The sequence below is a fragment of the Aspergillus wentii genome (genome assembly GCF_001890725.1).
Source record: "Aspergillus wentii DTO 134E9 unplaced genomic scaffold ASPWEscaffold_5, whole genome shotgun sequence".
Taxonomy (NCBI): Eukaryota; Fungi; Ascomycota; class Eurotiomycetes; order Eurotiales; family Aspergillaceae; genus Aspergillus; species Aspergillus wentii.
The window spans coordinates 951,186-969,466 of record NW_024467836.1 but is presented as its reverse complement, the minus strand read 5'-3'; the positions used below and the strand labels follow the sequence as shown (position 1 = coordinate 969,466).

Here is an 18,281-nt window from a genome sequence, read left to right as displayed (position 1 = left end):
CCCTGTAACCCCGTCGCTTTTCCCAGGAATGCGAGGACCAAACGGAGAACCTGGATCAGGGAGGCCATGTGAGTGGACACCAAACCCCCTATCGAGAAATTGCCAAAGGAACCTGTAAAAAATCTGCGCATCCACAGTTTGTTAGCTATCATATTCTCGATGTGAGCAGTACACTGATCAGCCCTGGCTGTGGGGCAAACCACACAAGACGGCGCAGTTGATCCGTTAATACCCCGGGCCCTGATAAGGTTCAGCTTCACAAAAATCCAAGGGAATTTGCAGCCTGCAGGTGGCTGGACTATTATTGAGCCCTGAAAATGTAAGAGCTCGGGAGGGGCTTTGATCGCGCTCAATACGGTGATAATGCAGTTGGACTTCTGAGATGTCCAACACTCACTAACGCACAATCTCGGCTATTTGCAGGAATTTCCAGGGTTTGAATCAGGAATGACAACTGATCGACACCACTTTTTTCTTCCCCATTCTAAGGCTTGACTTATCTCCGTAGGGTTGTTGACGTACCAAGCCCCTAATTATGAGTGTGGGGATGGCGCTGGAGAGAGGGGCAAAACGAGAACACATCCAGGTTCCAGCTCGAATATAATTTAGGCGATGACAACAAACTAAAGATGATTTCGCCAGAGGTTCACAAGTTCGCAGCTAATTTTGGCTAGCTTTTTCGCAAACGATGGGCGCTCGTAGTGGGCCTCTATCCCGCTGTGCGAATCAATTACAATATGGAGTATTGATCCGTTATTATTCCAAATTCCTGTTCGAAACTGCGAGTCATAGTGGTCCTTTGAGGCAGCGTCTTTAGAAGATGGGGCATTCATGCTGCATACCCTGGCCTGCAGCTTGTCTGTTATTTTTTATTATTTCAAACCGAGGCAGGCCGACAACTCAGCAGTTAGTGTACTCCGTCCGTACATCAATGTGGGAATTCGCACACGACCAATCAACATGAATTTGGCCTAGAGCTGATTGATAGAAAAAGAAATGTCAAGATTCGATGTGAAACTGGACGCACGGATTACGCCTTAGCGCAAGCCGTAGTCGCCTCGATGGATAATACGTATTAGTGATCGTCGATTTGGCTAAAGTATGACCTATACGTTGATGGCCATTTGGATCACCCTGATGGATTAAACTGTGATTGTGATGCGGAAACCGTTCCCATAAACCACTGGAGATATCACGACGGCGCCCTAATAGACCGTCTCCATCATTTTCAACGAGTCATAAAATGGTCCGTCCATAATATGATGCACTGATCCGCCCATACCCCATAGCGAATAGCGTTAACGGCGCCAAAACTTGGCATCGCTGGCAATGGCCTATGACAATCCCAAACTTGATCTCTGCAACCCTCCCAGAAAGATTGTTTGCTCCTTAGCTTCGACATGTCTGTCCATCTTCCAGAGTTTGAACACGTATCTCTCGTGCAGAAGATTGATCCTGTCTTCCCACAGTTCCCTGTAGCAAGGGTGCAGGATGCTCGTCATACCGATCAACGGGAACTTCCGAGTCACCCAGGAAATTTATTTCTCTTTCCAACATGTCAAGTTTGTTTGTTAGGGAAGGTGTAGAATCATGTTTGGATGCATTGAATCCAGTCCAACCGCGACCTCCAATAGATCGAAGCTAGGGTGAAGATCTCCCGATCGCGATTGTGCACAGCTCAAGACAGGTCGCCTTGAACTTTAATAATAATAAAGATTTTTCGGAAATATTGAGCCCTGCTGGAGAGATATAAAGAAGCGATCCTCGGCCCTCTCGAAGGAATTAAGCTCACCATCAAAAACAAAGTGCAACGAACTCTGTTGACCCCGAAAACCTTAACTCTGGCCATGTCCGACTTCGACTTTGACGCTTTTCCTTCTCCTCAACCACCCAGTGTCATCCGCACAGTTCGTTCTATTGAGCCTTCATTATCAGGAATTGGCGGTATCATAAGCACAATGCCGGTGAGTACTTTGGAACAAATTTTAGTTTCCAGAAGCCTTGCTGAACCTCTCCTAGATGCCCGGTGTCCGCTGTCCAAGTTGCACCGCAAACGGAGCTGAGATCTGGGTTATCCCGGGGAAAGATTGTCATGTCTGCGGTACGGCATGTTGAATAAGTTTGTGGTAAGGACCCAGTACCCCATACCGACCTCTTGTTATTGAAGTACCCTAATGCTAATGCCATACTAGTCAGTTTCTCCGAAGAACCTCTCATCAATAATGAAGAGAAACGGCCACTCACTCATGAGAGGAGAGAGAGGATACGCCAATGTCATCAATTTGAAAGGCAGCCAAACAACTGCTCGGCATCCATTAGGAATGTCTTCGCTTCTTGCAGAGAAGCAGCTCATGGAAGAGCTTTGGATAGAACAGAGATGGCAATGGCAACTGCAGCGTTGCACAGAGAGGCCTCTCTTCTGCTTGAAATGAATAAAAGCGTATGTGGGAATAGACTATCGTCTTGCCAGGAAAATGGTCGAGACTATTTGGGAGGCAAACTGGGAACAGCAGAAGCTGTGCTGGGTATAGCTGATGGGTTGCTGGTTTCTTGTATTTATAATAATAATATCTGAGAAGTGGGAATATAATGAAAGCTTTGAAAGTCGAAAATCCAACGAGGAATATCCCCGTGATCTTTTTTCCCAAAAGGGAAAGACGGCAACAGCGACCTCCCACTTTTCTTCGTCTCTCTTACCGCCATCTTCTCTTCCACAATCCATCAGCCATACACATCAGATATCAAGATGCTCCCCTGATTGGGTATCCGGAGACAGCTAGATTTGTTAAGTGCTCTAATGCCTTCCCTCCAAACCACTCTAAATGAAGACAAAACTGAAAAATGCGTTTCTTATAACTTAGAGCCGAGTATCCTCCACGGGCTCTAGAATCCATAGCAAAAGAAGCACCGAGAACGCATTATGAACAGGAATAGATCCTTCATATAAAAAGTGCCATATTATTACTTTGCGGACTACGCTCCACAAATTTTGTATAGAATGCTATATCTGCGCATTGTGACAAGGCTGGAATGATTCATAGCCTCGTACACGCAGCCTCGTTCCCCCAACTGTACCCACATAGTGGACTCTGGTTGGGTTTCTGGTTGCTCAGCATTGCAGATAAACGAAACATATCTATCCCACTTATCCCCTATCCAGTTATTGTTCTTCAAACCACCAAAATGCCATCGAAAACAATCGTCCCAGCGACAGCAAACCGTTGAGCAACAAATTCCCTCGTTCTAAAGACATCAAAGATTTGACCATCACGTTTTGGCCTCGCGGTTACGTTTTCATCCTCGCCCTCATCTAAATTGGCCTTGCCTTGACAGCATGGACAATTCTGTGCATCTTCAATCATCGACCCATGGGTCTATCAAGTTACTCATCCCGCCCTAAATCTTACATTAGCGATGCCGGCTATAGGGCCAAACCCAGAGGATATTGATAAACACAGTGAGCGCTGGTATCGCGCAGCTCGAAAAATTTCAGGCATTGTGGGTGAGGTTACATTCGCTCATGGACATCAATAGTGAATATGGCTATATGTTCCGTCGAGACGACATCAATCAGTCCATCGGTTTCACCTGGAACGGAGCTTCATCTACGAGAGCGTGAGATACAAGGGGCCCCTCGGTATTATTGCCTCGGGATTGTTCAGTGCTGGTTCTTTCGTGCAAAATGAGAATAAAAACGTAACGGGGGAGTACCTTCCAACGAGCGATCTCTGCACACAATACGCACCATTGATGTTTCTCTTGGGTAACGATGAATGCAGCACTCCACAAAACTCACCCAAAGGAAATGAGGCCTGGCTCGAAGCTCTGACATGGGAGTGTAATACTGGACGGACCTTTAACAATGCCGCGTTTTTGGCAAATCAGATAATATACAGCCAGCTTGACACAGAAACCGATTCGCGGAACGGACTGTCTACATATTCTGATGAGGGCACGGATGTGTCAAAACCAAAGATATCCACTGCTTCCGTTACAGGCATATCGGTTCTTCTGGGTTTATATCTCTTTTCACTGCTTGTGTTATCCGCCTGGGCGAGTGTTAAGATAGGCTGTACGGATTCGCTGGATACCCATGCGATGATGAAAATCGGGCTGCCTTAACGGCTAACATGCCGACATTAGATGTGAAGAGAGAATTGGACGACCGAGATCTTCATGATTTGCTGCCTGGGTTTGTGGGCGATGATGAACCGGATATGCTGGTGGGAAAGGTGGCTGTTGGAGCTATGGCGCCGTTGTGGTGGAGGAGAAAGTATTGGAGGGTAGAAGGGCTATCTGTTTGATTATATCACTGACAATTATATATAGACAGTACGAGTATGTCCTTAATTAATATTCGTCCTAATCGACATCAAGTCAAATGACGTCATCATCTCTTCCCCACCTTGTCTACAGCAAATCCACAGCAAACCACCAGAAAAGCATTATAAACAACTTCGTCTCTCGTCTATACAGAAAGGCCGCCGCATCTCAAAATGCCAGAAACCTATCCCATCGGAACCCGTAGCGAATGCGAGCGTCTAGTCCGAGACTGGGGATTCGCACATGTCTTCACCTGGGCAGATGGAGGGTCAGTACCTATATACTACCTATCTTACTTTAGATGAGGATGATATCTAATATTGAGTTGATAGCAATGCTCACTACCCCCCTCACACACATTCCGATGTCACGACACATCTCATCCGTCGTGGTACTTTCACAGTTACCTATCCAGAAGATAATGCTGGCGTGCACGATGGGGAAGTCAAGAAAGAGACGTTCGGAGTAGGGGCTAGGATTGATGTACCGGCGGGAAAGTTACATGAGGTTTGGATTGGGGCTGACGGGTGTGAGTATGTTATTGGGGAGTAATGATGAAGATGATATAATGTGGATTCACTAAGTGTGTTTGGGAAACGGTGAGAATTAAGAATTGACTGCTCATTCTCTCTCTATATGTGATTATATCACTCTATTAACTGCATCTCGCTATGGATATCCATTAACGGCAACCGAGCTCCAGATCCAGCTGGTTCTCTTCCTTTTTTTCTCTCATTCTCATCTCGACATTAATGCGCAAATCGGAAATCCAGTCTAAAGTAAAAATTGGTTAGATGATATGTTTCTCTCGCAAAGGGATGGGGAATACAAACCTCTTGTTGCCAGCATCCAGGTTGGCAGCCAGATAAGCTTCTCTCTCCTCGCTTGACATCTTATCCCAGATAGCCGCCTTTTGCCTGTAATGAGCAAGAAACGTTAGTATCAAATCAATCACAGAAATTATAGCGATTTCTAGTAGAAGAGGAAGAGACATACTTGTTGCGCCACATGTAGTAGAACTTGGCTCCAATGAAAAGTACCAGACTGAATGCGGCCAGTCCAATGAGAACCTTGTTTCCGGTGCGATAGAGCGGCTTATCCTTGTCTTGATAGATCTGTTCCAATGGTTAATATAGAGGTAGCAACATTTTCTAGGATCACACTCACATTGCTAGCAATGATGCTAGAGGCTTGAACGGTCATGTTGTACAAGGCCGTAGCAACGGTTCGCGTGCGAACTGAACCAGCATTTCTAGATGCCAGGGCCACGATAATTGCATGCACATATGGGGCACCAATCAGAAGGATCAAGATAACCCATCGGCCCCATGTGCTAGCATCTGCTGGAAGAACTTCAAGAGCAATGACGAGGGCCAAACACCAGATTTCAGAGAAAACACCGAGAATGATCCGTTGGTTGAAGCGTTCCGAAACGAAGGTCACAATGAGGAGCATGATAATGAAGATGACGTATGCCGGAATAGTCAAGAGGTTTGTCTGGAAAGTACTGAATCCAAGGGCTTTCAGCTCGAGTGTGATGTAGTTGGTTGCCGGGGTGTTGGGGATCATCCAAACCAAGCCGAGCAAGTAGATGGGCCAGAGATCGTAGTCACACAAAGCGAGCCAGAACATCTTTGGTGTCAAAGCCTGGCGGTTGTGCATGCTGCCCTTGCTGGGATCATCGCGAAGGACTCGGTTCACCATGATTTTCTCCTCGTGCTCATTAAACCATCCATCTTTACCACGGAAGCCACCTTTGGTCTGGGTAGGCCCGGCAGGCATCCAGAATGCGGCAATGATACCAATGACTCCGGTGATCAAACCCTCAAATGCAAACAAATATCTCCAGCCACCAGTGCCATCACTCTGTCGAATATGTAGGAAACCAAATGCCAAAAACGCACTCACGATTGCCGTCGCCTCGTAGCAGACCCAGAAGAAACTCAATCGGATTGGAAGCTCTTTGGATTTATACCAGAACGAAAGGAAAAGAATCGTATCCGGAATGCTAGCATAGGTTAGCCAGGATTCTCCATAGACATAAATGCGCGTTACTCACAATCCACCCTCCAGAAGACCAAGAAGAGCCCGGCAGGCATAGTAAGAGTTTTTGCCCTTGACAAATGCCTGGAAAGCTGCGACAAGACTCCAGCACACCATTTGAATGGGAATCCACCTATCCGGACCAACAGCCTTGGAGAGTAGTTGCGACGGGAGTTCTGCGAAAAGGAAACAGAGCAAGAAGATTGTTTGGCCTGTGTTGTAGTTATTGGTGTTCATTCCCAAATCTCCCAGCATGTTATCCGACATTGCTTGAACAATGTTGCCTCGATCCAACTGAAGCGCAAAAAATGTTGCGCATGCGAATGTGCAGACGCGCAAATCAATCTGCTACAGTCAATTTATGTTCCAAGCATAGAAAATGAATACTGTCTCTCACCTTTCTGATTATCTTTGTCTCTTCTTGCTCAGTCCATTCAAACTCTGGATCCCAACGATGGATTCCTTCATATGTATCGATCGGCTTATAAAATCTCGGGTCTTCGGTCGAATCGAATGCAGAGTCAAATCCCTTTGTTGTCCTGGGCTCATAAATGGAGGACGACGAAGAAGACCCTGTCGCAGTTGTGACATTGCGAGGGCCTTTAGAGTCGTAACTCTCCTGGCCAGCGCCAGGCGTGTTTGTCTCCTCTATAGCCATTGCGGCAGTAGATCTGATTATAGTAAAGTGAAACACACGGTGTTGCTATCGTGAACTGACAAGCAAAGAAAACAGACGGAGGAAACCATGGACTATAAAGGGCGGCTGTCGGTATCAGGAAAGAGATAAACATGGAAATTCTCCGTCACGCAATTTCTAGATATAGACGATAAGGCCGACATGGCCATTCTCGATCCATCTGACATTTAGTTTGCCCAGATTAAGTGGATAACTGCCCACATGGAGCTTGACGTTGGCAGATGATGTTTTAACTGTGGGTAAGAGGCAGTTGCTGGCGAGTAAGTTCAGCATGGCCATCGGCAGTCGCGTTTCATCTCAAAACACCCAATGAGAGACAAGAAAACCGATATTATCGTAGAAGTTCTTTCTTTGGGATGAATATGGCGAGCTGTTAGTGTTTGACAAAGGAGGTCGGTTGGAATTGGTGGCGTTAGATCGTCTCGATCACGCAAAACCAACATAAGTGACGCTATGGGAAACAAGTCGCATTGAAAATAAGGGACCGGGATGTCTTTAGTTCCCTGCAGGATCTTGTCCGAACAACTACACGCGATGGAATTAACGTGGTGTGGTGGATAACAAGGCGACGACGACGGATTATCTCGTCATCGGAGGTCAAGGTGGTGTTTTTTGCAGCAGCACAACATCCAGACCGAGGCCCATTGGTCTTTGCTGATGGACGGCAAAGGAAAACATAAACCTGTTTCTTCGTCGTACCAATATTGCCATCTTCATTGACTATCGCAATAAGTGTTGGGTATGCCCACGACCGGTGAGGAGATTTGGAAACATCACCAACGCCGTAACTGAAATAAACTTGACAATATCTGTCTCTATCTCGAGATGTCTTAATTTGGATTCATATTGCTGCCCCCAAAAGGCTGCCTTAGTGCCAAACAAGAGTGCTTTTGCGTGATCGCAATTCCTCCGTTGCGCAACTGGGGATGATTATCACGCCATACTTGGCTGGAGGACAATTGGCGTTCGTGGCTTCGCACAGACAGAAAAAGGTTGCACCAACTCGACTCTCGAGGACGTTGAAGCAAGTTGGAAATAATTATGATCGTTACTTGTGAATGATTATGAACAGCTGGAATCGGATAGGGTGTCTCTGTCTTTACTGCCGTTTGATGTGGAGGTTGTAGAGACAACTGCCGACACAACACTAAAGAACAAGCAATATCGGAGTCGAAGCCGCAGCAGAAGCAGAAGCAAGTTGGAAGCAAGTTAGTCAATGGAAACAGGGAGTTTACTCGAAAATATTTCATTTCATACCTTTCCCAACACCTTCCCTTAAGCGACAGCCAACCATGGCTTATCAATCATCTACAATCAATCATAACGTGCTCGATGAGCACATCCTGGATTCTTTTCCGCCATGGACTTCATTCCGTAGAGATCCCTCGAGGATGAAGATGAATAAGCAGTTTCGAAAGCCAATTCCATGCCGCAAATCGTTATATCACGCCATAAAATGGATGCATAACGAGTGCTGTGCGAGGTCTCGATGGCTGAAGTAACAACCAAGAGACGGTTTGATATCTCTGTATACCCCCGCAGTGAGTTCACATAATCAATAGACATACCCCGCAGATATTGCGCGAGCAGAAGACCTGAATGGGTATATTTGGCGACATGATCCCCAGTATTCAGGCCCAAGTTGCTGGTACTTGTATGCAAGCTGAATAGTATCAACCAACCAACCAAAATGGCCCCTTCATTGACTGAAACTCTTCCTGTCCGCGCACCACCGGTGGCGACTCTCAAGACCGATGCCGGATTCAACAAGGAAAACTTGATCGGATATGGCGAAGCATACTCCCATAACGATGAGATCAAAGGCACGGCGAAGCAGCCACCTGCGTCTTTTCCCAACTACCTCCCCGTCTGGGATAATGAGACAGAGAGGTATGTATTCAGTCGTCTTCCATCTTTGGCTCTTGGTCAGGCACTCATAGCATCGTTTAGATACCCCCCGTTGACCCTATTCGATCATTATGACCATGGAAAGGATGCCGACCCATCCTTCCCAGATCTGCTCCCCAAGGGCAAGGCAGAGACTGACGACCTGACTCCCACTATTGGTACTGAGGTCAACGGTGTCCAGTTGAGCCAGTTGACCAAAGAGGGTAAAGACCAGTTGGCTCTATATGTCGCCCAGAGAAAGGTTGTCGGTAAGTCAATGAATGCCTTGATATGCCTTGGCCAGACCAATGTTTTCTAACCGCCCCAGCCTTCCGCAACCAGGACTTCGCCCATCTCCCTATCGACAAGGCCCTTGAATTCGGTGGCTACTTTGGTCGACACCACATTCACCAGACCTCGGGAGCCCCCAAGGGATACCCTGAGATCCACCTCGTCCACCGGGGAGCAGAGGACAGAACTGGCTCCCAATTTCTGGCCACCCGTACCAACTCAGTCACCTGGCACTCCGATGTCACCTTTGAGAAACAGCCCCCGGGTACCACATTCTTATATGTCCTTGATGGACCAACAAGTGGAGGCGACACTTTGTTCTGCGACATGGCTCAGGCATACCGACGCCTGTCACCCGAGTTCCGTAAGCGACTGCATGGATTGAAGGCTGTTCACTCTGGCCTGGAGCAGATCAACAACAGCTTGAACAACGGAGGCATTGCCCGTCGTGATCCCATCACGTCGGAGCATCCGATTGTCAGAACTCACCCGGTAGGTTAATTTTCAGTCCGAAATTCGAATAGTATCTAATCCGATTGGTTTATAGGTCACTGGCGAGAAAGCTATTTACGTCAACCCACAATGTGAGTCATCCCTTATCGCATGGTGCATGTAGAGTATCGTTCTAACCATGACTCAGTCACCCGCTACATTGTCGGTTACAAGAAGGAAGAATCAGACTTCCTGCTCAAGTTCCTGTATGATCACATTGCCTTCTCGCAGGATGTGCAGACCCGTGTGAGATGGAGGCCAGGAACTGTCGTGGTCTGGGACGTAAGTTCATGTCTTAATATCAATGACAATAGGGAGATGCTGACTACTTCAGAACCGAGTGGTTTCTCATTCAGCCATTTTCGACTGGGAGGATGGACAGAGGCGTCATATCGCCAGAATTACGCCACAGGCAGAGCGTCCATATGAGACACCATTTGAAGGGGAGGCATAAAGCAGTCAACTAGGGACTCCAAGTAAATACGGCCACGACATGCCAATGATGACATAAATCACGGGTATAATGAATTTTAAGTAGGCGAATGACGAAATTAAATGGCCATTAGAAGCTATTGCTGTTCTAGGTTGTAAAGAAAAAGAAACCTGCCAGCGGTTTCAACGGACATGGAATTTTCATCAGTCGTAGAGCTTCGTAGGATAGCATGATTAAAGATATCAAGTACAGAGGCGTCTCGAAGAAGGCAGCTGCATCCTGAGTCATTCACTGGCTTGGAACAAAGCATCCTTGTTGAAAGCAGCCCTAATCACGAGTATGCACTAGCGTCTAGTGTCCTCCCTTGGGCTTTCCGTTTCATCGCTTGGGGGTATTACTATTATAGTCGGCGTCACAGTTCTCGAAGCATTCCGAGAGTTTTGCGCCGTAGATGCCGGGCCTGGGACATTCTCGACATGATACGACCGGGGTATTTCTCCATCACCGAATTCAAAATTGTCTTCATCAGAGGGTGTGCGTCGACGATCTTTAGGGGCGGATTTGTAGTCCTGGATGTCCTCTAGGTGCTCCCAGGTGATTGAACCTTCATCACTGCAGATGGTTGTTCGAGCTGGATCTTGGGATAAGCCGGACATTTTGGTCAAGGGAATCAGAGATCTAAAGAAAGGGGCGCGTAAGCCTTTGATATTCTCAGTGTTGAAATCAGACTCACATGGCTTTGCAGATAGGCGGATTTCAGTGTCTTTCGTTTTGACAGACAGGGGCCAGCCAAGCAATAAAATAATGCCCTCGGAAGCAAGAGTGAAAATCAAGGAGTGCAAGTACGCAGTGACGATGGAAGAAGTCGAGCCTTTTTGACGTCAAGTCGAGAGTGGGAAAAGTCAGGCGACTTGGTGCTCGTCCCCAAAGAGGAAGGCGCGTCTCCCCTAAGTCACCCTTGCGTTCTCGACACCAACAACCAACACCACCTCAACCCCTCCCTGGCCGTTCGAATCGATTCAACAGTCCCACTCTCCATTCTCGAAAGTGCCTTGCAGATGATGGTAACGTTTCACTGCTTCTTATCAGGCATTCAGAGACGGCAGCGAAGATACTCGATGGCAGTTCCAACTCCTCCAGAGATAAGGAAGACGCCTTTCCTTGCTCTGGGTTGATAACGTCGTCGACATTGGGCGTATCCCGAAAGAAGACCTTCATGCCTCGCTGGGCAGTTGTGCTGTGGTCTGCGCCAGAATTGGAATACCGGAGATCTGGATTGAAGACCCAAAGCTTGCTATTGTCAGCACCGACATCATCATACACATTCTTCAGGCGTACCAGGAGTCCATTCTTCTGTCCACAATGGACGGCGAATCTTCGAGCGCTTTCTCTCTCAATCAATTCTAGCAGCTGAGCGGCTACCACGGTCTCCGTTGGGTGGCTTGTCCAAGTCGGCTCTTCTGTTTCAATGCCCTCAGCTGGCTGTGTGTTTGCGGAGAGATTCGCTTTGAGAAGTCTCCATCCATCGGCCATGGGGTCTTCCAGGCCTACAAGCGTATCACATTGTTGGCAGGTTATATTCACTCTTTTGGTGTTTGCGGATGATGCTTTAGAGCTCTCATCTTGAACCTAGAAATGTCCGCATGTCAGCGATTTGATACCAGGAGAAATGATGCATCAGTGAGCTTCGCATTGATAATGGGCATGAAAGTAAAGTATAAGAAGGCATTTATATTCATTTGCAATACTATACACTGCATTATCTACCCAAAGGTATGGAATACAGCATCAAGCTACCGGTACAGATGAGCAACTCAATCTTAGAATAAGGGTATGTACCTCGTTTTAATCGCGTCAATCCCATCACTCTGGGTTGGTCAAAGACTGAAATCAACGGAGAAAAGAACGAGACAGTCTATACTTTGAAGCATGAGAGGAATCCGAGAGACTGCAACAGCCCATGGCGGAAAACACTGACGAGCGAAATCCATCTGGGTAAAGAGGATATCTGCGCATCAGCGGCTCCATCACAGAACTACTGCAACCTCTCATCAACCAGCCCATGTTCCAGAAGTAAAGACCCCGTGATGTAGGGCAATTGTATCGAAGACCACTCTATTGTCGCAAAGGGCCTCCTTCTTGTTGCCCAAATCCACAAAACATAAATGAAGAAACACAAGAGAAACAAGACGCAGTCCGTCCTTACCTTTTTTAACCCCTTACAATCGCCTTGTGCGACCAGGAAAGTTGCCACATCCACTAGGACAGTCCCTGGTATCGCCACAAGTTGGTTTGCCGCACCATAACCCTTGACTAGATCATTCTGTGCCTCGCCCCCGGGCTCTTTATCGTCCTCATGCGTATCAGGCTTGTGGCAATGCCAGAAATCCATCATCTCGGCCCAATTACCGCTAGGGAGGTCTTTCCATACCCACCCTGTGCGTGTACCGCTTTCATTATCAAATTCCGGGGCATTCAAAATCATATTCCCACACTTTCGACAGCGTAATTTAGTCGACGACGACATATCTGCGGCAGTCCACGGCACAAAGTCATCTATAACCTCTTCTCGAGGCACAAAGGGCACTTCATCGGCATCAATCGGCATTCTGAACGAAAATTCCCTTCTCTCTGATTCTGTCTTGTTATTCTGTGCGATATCCCCACCCAATTTACCCATCCGCAAGACGCGCCGAGACGCCTCACCAACACGAGCCGGCAACTTGATCGTCTCAACCGCATCCTGGAACGGTTCAGGGAGCGACACTGTCACCGCACGTCGGGACTCGGTAAGCGAAACCTCTGGCTGTAGATTGTTTATTTTCTCATCTTGAGGAAGTGAAATGTAGAGTGTCACTTGGCGGATGTTGGGGAGAAGTTCCGCGTGCAGATGGAAGGATAGGGATAGATCGGCATCTTGAGACATTTTGATATGCTGTATGCAAGATTAGTTCTGAAACTGCTACTGTCAGTACTTCCACCTGGACTATATCCTGTCTGGTGATGATTAGCTATCAGGAACGACAAGCTGTTTAGGAGAACGAAAGCAAACGGGATTTTGGAAGACAAAAAGCAAACAAAGCAAACAAAATAAGAAATCCACGTGACGCCAAGACGACTGCTTATCCAAGCTTATTTCTACTGCTTCGAATTGACACTTTCAATCTCAATTTTAAATACATTCTTGAATTATCTGATTAATACATGAGTATAGATGATCCAGTCTGATAGACTAACAGATATGACCAACTGTTGACAATATCCAATTTGTTCAACCGAAAAAAGAATTATATGAAAATAGTACATGTCACCGTCTAATTAAACCCACCCCAGCCATTAAATTCCTCAGCGAACTTCACCGCAGCCTTGAGATAATAATTCTCCGGATCTCCCCAAGTAGCCGCAGTCTCCCGTAATGCTCGAAGAGCCTTGACATAGTGCGCGTCAGTCGAACACGGCCCCTTGACAGCAATATGGGCAGTCCAGTGCCAGTCTCTTCCGTTCAGGTCGAACTTGGTGAACCTGTTTGTGTGGAGCTCAGGACGGAGCTGGGCGATGTAGATAGCCAGCGTCATCAGCCACCACTGGCGGACGAGGATGGTCTGGAAGCGACCGGGGATGAGCGGGAGTAAGACGCGGACGGCGTGGCTGGTGGTGAGGATGTGGACGAGGAAGAAATCGTACTGGTGCTCGTCTTTGTCTTTGTTGGAGCGTGTTGAGAGGAGGAGGGCGGTGGCGACTTCCTGACTCTCGCGGAACTGTTTGACGGGGTCTGTGATCTTCCATGCGTTCCAGTGGTTGAGGAGTTGGGTTTCGCGTTCGCGGAAGATGATGGAGATGTTGTCACCTCCTTTGGTGGGGAGGAGGTGGTTGAATTGGGTGTCGGCGCGGACTCGGTTGAGGATTTCGTAGAGAGAGGTGGTTTTGTAGGATGACTCTGCCTGGGCGTAGGATGGGTCGTCTAGGTATTTGTGGATGTCGCTGTAGCAGGTTGCTGCTAAACCGAGTGCTTCCATGGCGACTTCACGGTTATTCATCTCAAAAGCATAAGCTAGATGGATCAACGGATGTCCCACTATTCAAGTCAGCTCGATACCTTCCTCGAAATATAACAGATAACATACGATCCGCAATAATCGAATTAAACAACGGCCGTTTACCCACGAAAAGGTAATCAGTAACAACCTGTTTCCAATCATATCCCAAGCGCACGAGTTCATCTTCGAAAAAGTCCACAAACGCACGTTGATATCTACACTCGTCAGCCAATCCACAGCCCAAGACGGGACAAAAAACATACTCTCTATGTCCCAGATAATCCCTCCAATCATCTGCACTAATCTCACCCGGCGAATCAGCCCATGGCTCAAGCAGCTTCGCTTCAGTCTCATATATACGATGCAAATCATCCGCATCGGCGCCTTGCAAGAAGGACGAACTCAACAGCTAGAAAATATTAGCATCTATACAAATTAAACATATACAGCATTGATAGAGAAAAACCCACATGAGGCGCATGATTATGAAACCTGCGCTCATTATACAAGACGGAATTATTAACATGGTTCAGCTTGATCAGATGCTTCAATGCCCTGGCGGGCTTTTCCGGGGCCGTGTCAATCTCGTGGACTTTCACCGGCGGGATATCGAAAGATGTCCGATCGCCCCATGAGGAAAAGGGGTTGGAGAAGGGGAAGGAGAAGTTCAGCATGGTGGGTTTGGTTGTTTTTGTTGATGGCGGGATAGTGTTGAGGAATGACTTCACCGCTGGGGAAGAAGGTTATGGTCGCACAATATGGAAGATAATGCAGGTACGTCGGATTTTAAGCCCACCTCATCTAGACCTGTATGTAACTTTCCAGAGAAGTGATAACCATGTGGTCTGAGGCCCAACGGTGATCTCAAAAACTAAACAAATTGTGGGGATTCGAAGCCGTGCTGTTGTTGGGGTGGAGTGGGTGGCCTCAGGTGGCAATGACGTAGTGATGCAAATGAGCCAAACAGCTATTACATTGTACACAGTGTGGATTTCTCGGGCAAGAATGATGACGCTCTAAATACAAGATTTCTCAAATTCTCAAGATATCGGACCAGCCTGTTTCTTCCATCATATTGTAGCAAATTACTTCCCACTACTTTTATAATCACCGTGGCCGGTTTCAGGCTCCGCATGGCCAGATGGCTCGCCCGAAATCACATCCACGTCGACTCGGGGTCCGACGAAGTTCTTACGGCCGTCGACAAACCATTGGAATGTTGAGATGATCAAGATGATTCCAAATGCAGCCACACAGTAGTCTGGTGTCGGGTTAGCGCTTTCTCTTGCGTATTCGGGTGGACAACCTACTCATGTTGCTTCCGGTGACGATCTTCTCGGGAGGGAAGAGGAAAAGCACGGTGGTGAGAGAGATGTATGCGAGGGCAATCTAGGAATTATTAGCCAAGTCTCAGTAAAATGGTCTCAGGCAACATACGATATTGGCAATCCAGGCGATGGCGTTGGGAAGAACGAAAGATCGCTCTGGAAGCATCTTGCGTCCTCGGATGCAATTCACTGCAATAGGAATGCCGTATGCGATGTCGAGCATGACCACGGACGAGGAAATTATAGCGTTAAAGGCACTGCTCTAGTTAGCAGAGTATGAAAAGAACATGGATAAGAACTTACCTCGAAGAACCAAGGAAGATGCAGCCGAAGATGACGACCAAACCGACAGTCAACATCAAGGCGTTCAAGGGCACCTTGAGCTTGGGGTGAACCTTGGAGAAAAAGGGAGAAGCAGGAAGACCACCGTCTCTGTTTATGGTTATTACAGGGATTGTAGAAGACTTTTAGGGAGATAAATACCTTGCAAAGGCATAGACCATACGGCTACTAGTCGTCATGATGGTGGTTGTTGCAAACAGCATGCAGACGAGAGGGAAGCTTATCTCAGTCAGTACACATATCTCTGGCATAAAGTAAAGCAACCCACATGAGAAGACAGATAGCTCCAGCGTTACTCTTGGTAGCATTCTTGAGAATCTGCAACAATGGCCCAGCAGACGAGTCGATCACATCGTTGATGTTGCCGGCAACAAAGAGCATCACAACCAAGAAGATGGATCCAGTCACCATTCCAATCATAACACAGTATACCATGATTTTCGGGCCTTCGACAGAGGGGTTGGGGATTTCTGCAATAGTTTAGCGTGTGTTCTTTGGTGGGTATTTTCGGTGAGGCTACCTTCAATCATATGGGCGACGCCATCCTTGGTCCGTTAGCATGAGAATGATAAAAGGTATATGTCGGAGTACTCACAAATCCAGTGACACCAAGACCTCCTTGGAGCAGCTATACACTAATTAGAATCATTGAATACCGTTAAAGGAACAAAACATACACCCAGCAACCAAGCAAGTCCATCAGGCCCTAGAAAAGTTAGCTTTGTTTCTCTGTGTATGAAAAAGCAATGGTTATACATACAGCCTGTCGTGTTGATAAAATCACCAAAAACAAACCTAAACAGTCAGCATGTTGGGTATTTCCAGGACAGATAATCCTTACTTTCCAGTGTTAAAATCACCGGACGAGCATGCCAAAACTGTAATGCAGATAATGGTGAAACCACTAATAGACCAGATGACTTGGATATGTCAGTATCTTCCATAAATATACCGAACAGAGGAGACTCACAGGCAGCTTTGGTGAAATACGGGAGGGCAGAATTCATCAACCCATTGATGAGGAAGCCGAGAACGTTGTACGCAATGTACAGTAGGAATTGGTGCCAGCGCTCAGATTGATACGAAGGGTTCATCATGGAAATAACTCCCATGATGAGTTCACTTCCCAGCAGCCCACCGGTGGCGACCAAAGCGACCCAACCAGAAACATTGGCCCAGCCAGTGATCCAGGATAGGATAGGCATCCATCTCTTCCAGGAGACTGGAAAGTATTAGGTTAGACAATAGACGGCGGAACAATTCAAAATAGATACTCACTAGCTGCAACCCAGTGATATTGCCCACCAGCACTATCAACCATCAGCATGTATATATGAAAAGCCATCGAATCGAAACTAACGTAGGATAAGCAGAGAGGAATTCAGCCAACGAAGCCGCTATACACAGGTTACAGAAACCAGCAGTGATCAAACCTGAACCAAACAAACCACAATGTTAGCCAGAGTACAACAAATTGACCCAACAGAAAAAGAAAACATACCCCAGACAACACTCGTACTCCCACCCGAAGGAAGACTAAGCGATAAACTTGCCGACAGGGCAGTCCACGACTGTAGATGATCAGCCCTCCGCCACGCGAGGTTGGGGATTTTCAATGACATACATTTAGAATAGCAAAGGCTAGACCCAACATGGACCTGTAGAAAATAATTAGATGACTGCATATCATATACAATCGATGAAGGAAACGTACAGCATGGAGAAATTGCGATTCAATTCGGCCTTGTGGCCCATGGCAGCCAGCTGCGCATCGTCATCGCCCTCAATACCCTTCATAGTGACGGTGATAGAGACAATTCAAGACAAATTGAAATAAAACCGATGACAATTAATATTCTGTCAATGAAACAGAGAGAAGTCGAGTTTTGAAAAAAGGAAGAGTTGAAAGAGGAAGAGGGAAAAGGTGGAAGGGTGAAGAGCTGCAGGTGAAGGGGTGGGGAGCGTCTCTCAGCTGAAAGGGCAGAGAGATATTGACCGAACAAGCGTAATAAATACTGATAATAAGAATGATGATGGCATCCACCGTCCCAACCTCACCCCAGGGGCCTCTGGGGATTCCGATCCACCAGTGTTGCGGGGAAGAACCATCCATCCAGCATCATCGCAGCATTTACATAATTCCAGACAGATGAAGCCGTTGGAGTAAGCTAGTATGCGACTTTTTTTTTTTAACACTTCGGACAAGATAAGGGCGGGGAATGGAAGAAGAAGCAGATCGTAGACGATGATTTGTGGAAAAGACCGAGACAAGGCGACGAGAGCCAGTCGGAGGGACGAAGGCGAGGCGATCAGCAGCGATAGAGACGGGGAGAGGCCGAAGGGGGGACGACGAACGGAGAAGAAGGCTAGAAAGAGAAAAGCAGACGGTGGAAGGTTCGATAGGCGTT

The 18,281-nt window shown here is 47.2% G+C and overlaps 8 protein-coding genes across 8 annotated transcripts; 4 read left to right on the top strand and 4 right to left on the bottom strand.

Annotated features, from left to right (window-relative positions):
• Positions 1-1,502: 1,502 nt before the first annotated feature.
• On the top strand, positions 1,503-2,483 carry ASPWEDRAFT_41937 (uncharacterized protein). The gene is made up of 3 exons (XM_040835682.1): positions 1,503-1,964; positions 2,020-2,126; positions 2,193-2,483. The coding sequence occupies exons 1-2, from the start codon at positions 1,848-1,850 to the stop codon at positions 2,113-2,115; spliced, it is 213 nt and encodes a 70-aa protein (XP_040687710.1). The 5' UTR covers positions 1,503-1,847; the 3' UTR covers positions 2,116-2,126; positions 2,193-2,483.
• A 975-nt stretch (positions 2,484-3,458) lies between these two features.
• ASPWEDRAFT_184573 (uncharacterized protein) lies at positions 3,459-4,403 on the top strand. The gene is made up of 3 exons (XM_040832038.1): positions 3,459-3,615; positions 3,663-4,072; positions 4,144-4,403. The coding sequence occupies exons 1-3, from the start codon at positions 3,521-3,523 to the stop codon at positions 4,302-4,304; spliced, it is 666 nt and encodes a 221-aa protein (XP_040687709.1). The 5' UTR covers positions 3,459-3,520; the 3' UTR covers positions 4,305-4,403.
• A 93-nt stretch (positions 4,404-4,496) lies between these two features.
• ASPWEDRAFT_29211 (uncharacterized protein) lies at positions 4,497-4,875 on the top strand (the record flags this gene model as incomplete). Its single annotated transcript, XM_040833240.1, has 2 exons — positions 4,497-4,591; positions 4,656-4,875. The coding sequence occupies 2 exons, from the start codon at positions 4,497-4,499 to the stop codon at positions 4,873-4,875; spliced, it is 315 nt and encodes a 104-aa protein (XP_040687708.1).
• A 238-nt stretch (positions 4,876-5,113) lies between these two features.
• ASPWEDRAFT_113857 (putative transporter) lies at positions 5,114-7,024 on the bottom strand (the record flags this gene model as incomplete). Its single annotated transcript, XM_040828438.1, has 5 exons — positions 5,114-5,240; positions 5,320-5,438; positions 5,491-6,331; positions 6,383-6,711; positions 6,764-7,024. The coding sequence occupies 5 exons, from the start codon at positions 7,022-7,024 to the stop codon at positions 5,114-5,116; spliced, it is 1,677 nt and encodes a 558-aa protein (XP_040687707.1).
• Positions 7,025-8,629: 1,605 nt separating this feature from the next.
• On the top strand, positions 8,630-10,349 carry ASPWEDRAFT_556044 (TauD/TfdA dioxygenase family protein). The gene is made up of 6 exons (XM_040838236.1): positions 8,630-8,953; positions 9,014-9,219; positions 9,279-9,733; positions 9,789-9,825; positions 9,882-10,015; positions 10,068-10,349. Exons 1-6 carry the CDS (start codon positions 8,754-8,756, stop codon positions 10,185-10,187), a joined length of 1,152 nt encoding a protein of 383 aa, XP_040687706.1. The 5' UTR covers positions 8,630-8,753; the 3' UTR covers positions 10,188-10,349.
• Positions 10,350-11,156: 807 nt separating this feature from the next.
• Positions 11,157-13,092, bottom strand: ASPWEDRAFT_113398 (HECT-type E3 ubiquitin transferase; the record flags this gene model as incomplete). The annotated part of the gene is made up of 3 exons (XM_040828405.1): positions 11,157-11,456; positions 11,505-11,795; positions 12,373-13,092. The coding sequence occupies 3 exons, from the start codon at positions 13,090-13,092 to the stop codon at positions 11,157-11,159; spliced, it is 1,311 nt and encodes a 436-aa protein (XP_040687705.1).
• Positions 13,093-13,480: 388 nt separating this feature from the next.
• ASPWEDRAFT_173462 (questin oxidase family protein) lies at positions 13,481-14,877 on the bottom strand (the record flags this gene model as incomplete). Its single annotated transcript, XM_040831071.1, has 4 exons — positions 13,481-14,241; positions 14,291-14,418; positions 14,467-14,612; positions 14,674-14,877. The coding sequence occupies 4 exons, from the start codon at positions 14,875-14,877 to the stop codon at positions 13,481-13,483; spliced, it is 1,239 nt and encodes a 412-aa protein (XP_040687704.1).
• A 292-nt stretch (positions 14,878-15,169) lies between these two features.
• On the bottom strand, positions 15,170-17,894 carry ASPWEDRAFT_554566 (GABA permease GabA). Its single transcript, XM_040838213.1, has 17 exons — positions 17,588-17,894; positions 17,498-17,531; positions 17,375-17,444; positions 17,234-17,306; positions 17,152-17,183; positions 16,844-17,095; positions 16,715-16,793; positions 16,634-16,668; positions 16,551-16,579; positions 16,469-16,501; positions 16,394-16,418; positions 16,142-16,343; positions 16,015-16,092; positions 15,835-15,963; positions 15,641-15,788; positions 15,514-15,592; positions 15,170-15,464 (listed from the first exon to the last, which is right to left on the bottom strand). Exons 1-17 carry the CDS (start codon positions 17,668-17,670, stop codon positions 15,289-15,291), a joined length of 1,557 nt encoding a protein of 518 aa, XP_040687703.1. The 5' UTR covers positions 17,671-17,894; the 3' UTR covers positions 15,170-15,288.
• Between the last annotated feature and the right edge of the window lie 387 nt (positions 17,895-18,281).